This window comes from Myotis lucifugus, unplaced genomic scaffold (assembly GCF_000147115.1).
Source record: "Myotis lucifugus unplaced genomic scaffold, Myoluc2.0 scaffold_152, whole genome shotgun sequence".
Taxonomy (NCBI): Eukaryota; Metazoa; Chordata; class Mammalia; order Chiroptera; family Vespertilionidae; genus Myotis; species Myotis lucifugus.
Window position 1 is genome coordinate 2,107,834 of NW_005871200.1, and position 10,071 is coordinate 2,117,904.

The following is a 10,071-nucleotide window of genomic DNA, read 5'->3' on the forward strand; positions in this document are numbered from 1 at the left end:
CTCAGAATCCTGCCCCAAAAAAGCTCAGTGGATTCGAGAGTCTGCAACCCCTTCAGATTGAAAAAAAACCGCGCATCCAGTTGCAGCCCTCCTGGCGCGCGACTCCATACCTCCGTTCTTGGAGCCTCTGCACAATCTACTCAGTCTCAATGCTCTTCTTTCTTTTCTTCCAATTGTAGAGCTTCCACTGGGCCAGCTTTCCCATGGTTCTGAATGATAGCTGTTTGTCTTATAGTTGGTAGTCTCGATGTTGTTGTGAGAGGCAGCACGCACAGGTCTGTACCTTATGCCGCCATCTTGGTTCTTCCCCTGGATTGCAACTTTAAACGCCTCCATGATATTAGCCATATTATCATACCCATCACACATTACACCATTTTTTATGCTTTTCTTTCTCTCTTAATATTTTTTTTTATTGATTTCAGAGAGGAAAGGAGAGGGAAAGAGAGATAGAAACATCAATGATGAGAGAGAATCACTGTGAGGCTGACTCCTGCACGCCCCTCACTGGGGACTGAGCCCTCAACCTGGGCATGTGCCTTTGACCGGAATCAAACCTGGGATCCTTCAGTCTGTAGGCTGACGCTCAATCCACTAGGCCAAAATGGCTAGGCCTATGCTTTTCTTTTTTTATTGTAAGTTCCTAAAAGGCAGGATCTATGTAGATTTCTATAATATAGTCCCTGATAAATAATAAGCAGGAGGCTTATTAAATTAGTGGCCACACAGAAGAAAACTATTAACTATAGAATGTCAGTGAGCTAGTAAAGTTTCCTTATATTCCAATAGATGAACAAGCTAGAGGCCAATTCATTCATCAATAAGAATGTCTAAATGTAAAATGTACTCAGTAAACTTAGGTGCATAATGAGTTTATAATAAAAAATTAAATCTTTCAAAGGTTTTACTTTTTGGAATGCTTTAGCAAATTAATATTTTAATTGGCTGACATTTTTTGTTTGTCTATCACCATCACTTTTCCTGTGGATGACTTTTGTCATTTTATCTAACTCTGCTGGTTACTATTTCTGTACAGCTCTCAACAGGATTTGTAAACAAGCTACCACTAACTATCTGTCTAGTCAATTCTTTGGTCAATAATAGAGAAGTGTTTAATTATTCATTCTTTGCGTGTGTTCAGCCAACTGGCACTACACATGACTTAAATGCATCCTGACTGCCTACTGACAAACTTAATTAGTCAAATAATGAGCAGAATTAGAACCACTTAAATTAGTATCATTTTTTCTTCTTCTCAAGTCTTGATAAAGTATACAAAGTTGAATTTGGCAAATAAAAAAAATGCATGTGTACATGTAAAATAAAATGTCATCCACTGTATTTCTAGGGCACACCTAAAAAACAGGATTTTGGCCAAGACCGGTTTGGCTCAGTGGATAGAGCGTTGGCCTGCGGACTGAAGGGTCCCGGATTCGATTCTGGTCAAGGGCATGTACCTGAGTTGTGGGCACATCCCCAGTAGGAGATGTGCAGGAGGCAGCTGATCGATGTTTCTTTCTCATCGATGTTTCTAACTATCTCTCTCCCTTCCTCTCTGTAAGAAATCAATAAAATATATTAAAAAAAAAAAAAAGGCTGTTGCCAAAAAAAAAAAAAAAACACACACACAAAAAAAACAGGATTTTGTTTGCCCTTTTCCTAGTTAAACTCTTATTTTCTTTTTTCTCTCCCTAGACTGAATTAATTATTACTCAAAGTTATAGTTTCTCTTGAAAGTCATCCTTTAGCTACTAACAGGTGGGAAGTTTGGTAAAAGTGATAGTTCTTCACAGTGTATGAACTGGTCACATAATCTTCTAGCTTTGAAAATTTATGGTCTAGTCCCACATATCTGGCAGTTTCTTTTGCCTTTAATTTCATATTTTAGCCTCTTACCCTTGAGAATGATTTATATGAAGAGATTTTAAGCCACTATGTGTGATCCAAACTTAAGCTAACATTTAATCATCCCTGGTGCTGCCAGTGCTAATAATTCAATTGCAATTCATGGACAGGTAATGTTTCATTCCGTCTAAGTTTATACACGTGTAAGCAATGACAAATTCACAATTCTCTGCTTGAGGAGTAAATTCTGGACATAGATCATTGGCTACATGTCAATCTTGCCAACTCTAAAATGTAAAAAAAAAAAAAAAAAGGAAAAAAGACTTACAATGGTCCTAAAATGGTTGAATTTTTTTCTTGACATGATCTGAAAAATTCATTAGACATGCAAATGATCACTGTTGAAATTAGACTTTGAGCAAAGAAGTATTATCATTTAAAAATTATAATTTAAATTTTTTAAAAAAAGGCAAAAAAAAAAAAATCTAGAGCTACTGCCATTGGTTGATAAAATATAGAAGAGGCCCCCAAAGAGACTATTTCCCAATACGTTCACACAAGCCATTGTTAATTATGATTGTATTGCCAATAAAAATATGTTCTGTTAATAAAAAAATTATAATTTATAAACACAGGTACATTCAATATTCTTTTCTTAGTCTATGGGTGTTCACTGCTCTAGGATGTATCTTTACTGTGACACTGAGAAGGGCTATGTGAGCAATCTGCTCGTTCCTTTAAAACAAAAATCACAATAAGGTCCAGATTCTCAAGGTTCTAAATCTTATTCCCTCCGTTGTCAACTGAGAAGAATTTGGGAATATTTTTAATAAGCAAGCAAATGGGCATCCTTAAACCAGAGAAAATGTATTTAATTGTAATAAAGCATGAAAATCCATGGCTATTAAAATGTTAAATTATTAATATATGCTGTGCTTTAAAATACAAATTACATCGCTTTCAGCTAAGCCAGCTGTAAAGGCAAACTCCATCTACCACAGTACATTTTCCCATCTTAGAAAAAACAAAAGCAGTACAATATTGCTGCCTACCAAATGGCCTAAAGTTTGGTAGGCACTTTGGTGAGCTGTATTTATACTTCAATAAAATTAAGTCAACAATTAGAAAAGTCACTAATTCAAAAAATGGTAAATTAGACTCACTGGTTTGCTTAATTGACATGAAATGTTATCAAGAGCCCAGCATGTTGTAGACACTTTGTAAAAAGCTCAAAAAAAATTGTTCCTTCTTGTCCTTGTGACTGATTTTGGTTAACTAATTTACCTTGAAGTAAGAGTGAAAAAAGATAAAAGAAAAAAATTAAAAGATCAAGAGACAAGTATAAAACACTATCTCTCTTTCAGTGAAAAAATATATTACTAGAAATTTTGGTTTTATAGTTATTTTCAGTTCAAGAGGCAGCATTTACTAAGCCCTACCAACTCAATACTGTTGTGATTTGTTTTGTTTTTTTTTACATACTATACCCGTGGCCGGCAAACTGTGGCTCGTGAGCCCGGCTCTTTGGCCCCTTGAGTGTGGCTCTTCCACAAAATACCATGTGCAGGCGTGACCATACAGTGCGATTGAAACCTCCTGGCCCATGCGCAGAAGTCAGTATTTTGTGGAAGAGCCACACTCAAGGGGCCAAAGAGCCACGTATGGCTCGCGAGCCGCAGTTTGCCGACCACTATACTCCACCAAAGCCTGCATTATGATAAGTTTTAATGTTTGAGATGAGAGTCTCAACAAAAGGTCTCATACCACTGCCTATCCAGAATTACATGTCCTCCATGGCCTTACTCATGTGAGACCTAATTCCTCTATGCGATTTCCCCAACCCTCCAGGCCATTCTGATTTTTCCATCTTTGATCTTTCTTATGCTTATTGTACCAATCATCTTTATTAATTATTGTTTTTTTAAAAAAATCTCTTTTTTTATTGATCTTAGAAAGAGGGAGGGAGAGAGAAACATTGATCAGTTGCTTCCCGCACTCAGCATGTGCCCTGACCAGAGATCAAACCTGCAACCTGGGTATGTGCCCTGATCTGGAATTGAACCCACCACCTCTTGGTGTACAGGACAACACTCTAACCAACTGAGCCACATTGGCCAGGACTATTTATTGTTTTATTTTTTTTTTAAAAGCTGTCTTATGGTTGCATTTGTATAATTCTTATGCTTCCTACAGAATACAGGCTACCAGAGAGCAGAAACCAGTAGTACCTTTCTTACATTTGATACAGAGCCCATTACTTCATTCAATAATAATTATCTCACATCTACTACATGCCAGGCATTGTGCTAGGAAGTGGGGATTTAATAGTGAGTGAGAAAAGCAGAAACTATAAGCCCTAATGGAAATTAGAGTTTAAAGGCAACAGACATTAATCAAATAAAAAGAATGTAAAAGGAACTATCGTAAATTCTACAAGGAGAGATGTACAGTGCTATGAGAGTGTACAAATGAAGGTGTCAGAAGGCCACTGCCCAGGAAATATCAAGATCTGAAGGATAAGCAGGAGTTAACATGGGGTGGTATTCCAGGCAAAGGCATTAGAATGTGCATAAGTTCTGAGGCAAGAGGAGGCACAATAAGTTTAAGAACTGGAGGGAAACCACTGTAGCTAAAACAGAGAGAGTGAGTGAAGATGCAAGAGCTAAAACATAACCCATTCTTACCTTTGTTAATAGTTCTCTGTTTATTTTGAAATTTACAGTCCCTTGACCAGTGCTGATTTCAGTCACCACTGTATCACATTTTAGCTGAAAAGATAACAGATCAAGTAAAAGAGCTATATTATAAAGTAAGCCCAATGAGAGTTGTAGTTCTAAAATTATCAGATTTTCAACTGTCTAAAGGCAAAAGGTGCATCATCTCTCTGTCTTCATATCTAGACCTGGGCCTTAGCCAGTCCCTTCAAATCAATCATTCTATTTGGGTAAACATGTTTTCTTCTTTACTGATTAGAATACTATTCTGTATTCCAAGTCTCTTCCTCTTTCTCATTCCCTCGCCTCAAATTCTCCATCTGACATGGAAGAGAGAGAGCACCACTTTACTCCCACCTCTATGTACCCTGACATGCAATGAACTTTTTTTTTTTTTTTTGCAATGGACTCTTTTTATCTCACCCACCTGTTGCAAAAGCCACAGAACAAGACATTATGTCAGGGCCTATGCTAAAGCACTTGTGTCAACACATAAAATGTAAATAACTTACTTTGTCTTCAGTGAATATGCCTTAAAATTTTAACCAACTAGATATTCAAAGCACCTGATATACCCATGGACCTTGAAAAACCACTTGTCACTGAAGAATCACTTGTTTTTATTTTGACACTAAATATTGTAATTAGGATGATTCTATTCTTGGTTTACTTCCTGATAAAAATCTGGGGTGGTTTATGATCAAATAAATACTCAGCTACCAAAGCTCCTTTATCACACTCATTCTTTAAGCATCCTTTTCTATGATAATGACTTCCATTGTTCCAGTTCTTCAGGGTACACACGCACCTCTTTTGTAATAACCTTATTTAAAAAAGAAAACAAAAAACTTGTCCAACACCTGCCTTTTCTGGTGGTATTATACTAACAACTTGGTCATTCTCTACAATCCTTTCAATTTCTCTTTTAGGTACCAAATTCATCACAGAAATTAGAAATGAAAGAGGTTTATTAAATCATCTAACCACTTTGTCTCTGCAATCATAATTCTACTGCAATCTAATAATTTCTTCTCATATTTTAATGTTCATTTTCTCAGAAACTCATTTTAAGAAGTGCAACCCACTGCTCTAATTTATCAACTTGTTCTCCTAAATTCAGAAGTCCAACCAGCTTCAATCTGTAAATTTAATTAACACTTCAGTCCTCCTGTAAGTAGTTAATAAAAAAACTGAACAATGTCAGCTCAAGAAGAATGCTCTATAACTAACTTAAAAAATCATACTAATCTTATAGTACATGGCTAAAATGAATTTAAATTATGTTTTCCAAGGTGCTTTCAACAAAGAAACATTATTAAATTCATTACTATGGCTGAGATAACCTGCAGAGTATTTTTTTCTTTAAAATAATAACTGTATTATAAAGTAAAAAAAAGGTAATAGTGCTAAAGTACCTTCTCTGCCAGTTGTGTGGCTTGAACTTGAATATCTGGTCTTGAGTAGTCATTGTTCCCCAACAGAGAATCCACAGAAAGCTGAAAATCAGCTACTTCTCTAAAGAAGTAGGGAAAAACTGTTATTACCCTACAAACATTATTAATATAACAAAAAAAGATTAATCATTATGAGTTTCCCACACTGACATAATTTTACAAGAAAAAAGTATTATGCTTTTAATATAAAGTAATTAGAAATATCATCACCTTGTATTTATTTAGAACTTTATCTTTTATCATCTTATGAAATTCTTCCTCTTCTATTACCTAATGGTAGCTTCGTAATATCTCTGTGAGATAGGAAGAGCAGCCACTTTGGAAAAAATTAAGACCTAACTTGTTAGAAAGTAAGCACATGAGTGTTTATTATTGTTTTCTATAAATTTTTCTGTAGGTTTATAATAGGTCAAAGTGCAAAATAATTTTAATTGATATAGAAACATCTACGTAATTACCCATATTGCACATCTGATATTTAATAAGAAACCAGAGAATGAGAATCTAGGGGCAGAGTAAGTGGGTTAAACCACTGTCTAGCGGCTAGCCCACTCTCATTGACACAAAAGACACATTTCAGAGGGCCACAAGTGACTCCGTTCTTATCACTCTTCAAATTAGAGATGTGCCTAAAAAATCCTGTGTATCTTTCGTTTAACAGCACATTAACGAACCTAGTCAACAAGGACCATTGAGAATTTTCCTGAGCCTTAATCCATTATCCAGCAGCCTAGTGTGAATTATATTTACCTACCCAAACTCATCTACTGACATTTAAGCTGTAACTACAAACCCAAGTTCATCTATTAATCAGTGTCTGTGTGATCTTCGGTATGTTGCTTAAACCTCCCTTGTAACCTCAGTATAATGGTAATAATAGTACCTACTTCATAGTGTTGCTGAAAAATTAAATTCTAGTTAAATAATACTGATCTTAATTCTGATGTTAAATAAAAATGCTTAATAGTACCAGTACTGAGCCCTGGGAATTATTCTGTCTGTAGTTCTTCAGTGGCTTGGTTGGCAAACTGTACTCTATTTTTTTTTTCTAAGACTATTCTCTAATGATAAAATGACAATTTGATTTTCTAAAGATTAATTTTAACTCTGGAAACTCACATAAGGTCTAGATGTATTTATTTTACCTATTCTTTCCAAAAGACTCTGACAGCCTAGTCAAGTATTTGTGCCAACAATGTGGGACAATGAAAATATAAATTTAACAAAATGGGAATAACACACAAACATAAAGATTTTTTTCATGAAAAAATATTAAATTAAAATAAAATCCATACAAACAATGTTAATTGAAATTATACAGATTTGAATATACCAAAGATTAAACTATGATTTTTTTAACAAGGGGACATATGTAATACTTTCAACAATAAAGATTTAAAAAAGCTATGATTTTTAACATGCAGCAAGGATAATTTATAAAAGGTTAAATATGACCATAAACCTATAGGGGGGCTCTCAAAACATCTAGGAAACACAGAGGTCACATGATTTTCTATAGATAGTTATTTAAAATCATGAATACAATTTTATTCTAGAAATGAATAATAAAGTAGTTCAATTGAATTTAAAAATTTTATTATTTCAATAGAATCATGACAAATATTCCCAATTAGTTCAGTGATAGAAGGACACATTTTAAAACATTACTCTTTTAGTCTATTAAAAATGATGAACAATCATTTCTTAAACTAGGAATATTTAAAACATGAATTCTGAAATTATGTGAAGGGTTATTTGGCAGTAAAAAAGACCCAAAAGAAAAATAAATGCTTTCAGGAAGTAGGTGGAACTCAACCAGACTTGACCTCTTTCACCATTTTCCCTTTGGGGAGCTTTCAATTATATAGCCACAAGGAACTTTTGCTTTTTCTATTTAAAGACGTATTCTTAAATGTGAATTATGTAAAAAGTCTGAAAACATTCTAAATGTCCAAAGGGGAGCATTAGAGTATTAATTAGCTATTGTTAAAAGTGATACTTATAAAAAAAAAAGATTGATGTCAAGGGAAAGAATAAAAATTATACATACAGTTTTATGACTATGTTTTGTGGATTTTTAAAAAATAAATTTTTATTGATTTCAGAGGGGAAGAGAGAGATAGAAACATCAATGATGAGAGAGAATCTTGACTGGCTGCCTCCTGCAAGCCCACTACTGGGGATTGAGCCCAAAACTCAGCCTTGTGCTCTCACCAGGAATTGAGCCTTGACCTCCTGGCTCATAGGTCGATGCTCAACCATGAACCACACTGGCCAGGCTATAACTATGTTTGTTTGTTTTTAAAGACTGCAAGACATATTCAAAGAGAAAGTGTGAAAATACACCAAGTTGCTATCATCAGATGTCTCAACACAGTAAGGCTAATGGGAATTTTTTCTCTTCTTATTCTTCCTGAATCTCCTTAACATTATCTGTTTTGCTCTTGTGATAGAAAAACAAATTAAGAAAAAACTAACAATACATAACATCTAGACCAGCCGTGGGCAAACTACGGCCCGGATCCGGCCCGTTTGAAATGAATAAAACTAAAAAAAAAAAGACCGTACCCTTTTATGTAATAATGTTTACTTTGAATTTATATTAGTTCACACAAACACTCCATCCATGCTTTTGTTCCGGCCCTCCAGTCCAGTTTAAGAACCCATTGTGGCCCTCGAGTCAAAAAGTTTGCCCACCCCTGATCTAGACTATAAAAAGCAGTAACCGTGAAAATAACCCACTGTGAAGAAGGAGAGTGGACAGGAGTATAGATGAAACAAAACTGGCCATGAGACAATGTCAGTAACTGATGGGCATGTATGGGTCATTATGGTAATCTATTTCCTCTACTTTATTATTGTTTAAATTAAAAGAAAAGGTTTAAAAATAGCTACTTTTCCACTATTTCTGAGGAGTTTTTGTTGTGCTGGAGTGAAATCCCTAGACTTGAGTACTACTGGCTTAATAATAATTATTAATCTTCTCTACTATGATCAATATTAAATAGAAATTTCACCATAATTGACAAATTTGAACTAGTAGACCTGAGCAAATTGATTCACATCACATTAAATAAGTCACATTAACAAAAATAGTATTTCCTTTTTTTTTTTTTTACAGTTACTGAGTTGTTGTTGTTGTTGTTGTTGTTCTAATTCTTTATTGTTTAAAGTATTACATATGTCTCCTTTTTTCCCCCATTGACCTCTCCCCGGCCATTCCCACCCCCCAGCACATGCCCTAACCCCTTTACTGTTGTATCCATGGGTTATGCTTATATGCATGCATACAAGTCCTTGGGTTGCTCTCTTACCCCAAAAATAGTATTTCTTAATCTTCTGGCACTTAATAGTATTTTAGAATAAAGTTAGAAATATAGAACAGTTAGGCTGGTTTTAGTACTGTAAAGGACACTTGGGTTTATTATGACAAAGCATTAGAAATTCCCTTTGTTTTAAATAAATATGTATAATTTTATACTTGTAGCCTAGAAAAATTTTGAGGTCCTCCCCAGTATTTATTTTCTATAAATCAAAGTCTTAGCATTTCAGAGTGCTAAAGTGGAACTGCCCAAAGGAGCTCCAGGCAGGTAAAGGAAATGTTATTCACAAGATAGGCCAAGACAGTTCAGCTTATTAAAGCTCTTTGAAACATAAAATAAAAAGAGATGTTCTCATGATTATGCAGAATGTCATTTAGAGACTTTATAAATAGGTAACTGGTTTGGAACATTACATCAGTGTATATCCTATATAATAAAAGGCTAATATGCAAATCAACCAAACAGCAGAATGACCGGTCACTATGATGTGCACTGACCACCGGGGGCAGACGCTCAATGCAGGAGTTGCCTCCTGGTGGTTAGTGTGCCAGAAGCCAGGCTCACGGCTGGCGAAGGCAGCAGCGGGGGTGGAAGCCTCTCTCGCCTCCGTGGCAGTGCTAAGGATGTCCAACTGCTGGCGGGAGCAGGCCTAAACCATCAGTCGGACATCCACTGAGGGCTCCTGGACTGCAAGAGGGTGCAGGCCAGGCTGAGGGACCCCCCCCCCCCCCCCCG

At 35.5% G+C, this 10,071-nt stretch overlaps 1 protein-coding gene across 1 annotated transcript in view; it reads right to left on the bottom strand.

Moving 5' to 3' along the window:
* RARS2 (arginyl-tRNA synthetase 2, mitochondrial) overlaps positions 1–10,071 on the bottom strand; it is a 67,690-nt gene that overhangs the window by 46,216 nt on the left and 11,403 nt on the right. The window contains exons 3-4 of the mRNA XM_006095359.3: positions 5,975–6,074; positions 4,530–4,613 (exon numbers count right to left, since the gene is read on the bottom strand). Of these exons, the coding sequence (XP_006095421.1) occupies positions 4,530–4,613; positions 5,975–6,074 (184 nt within the window). The remainder of the gene's footprint in view (positions 1–4,529; positions 4,614–5,974; positions 6,075–10,071) is intronic.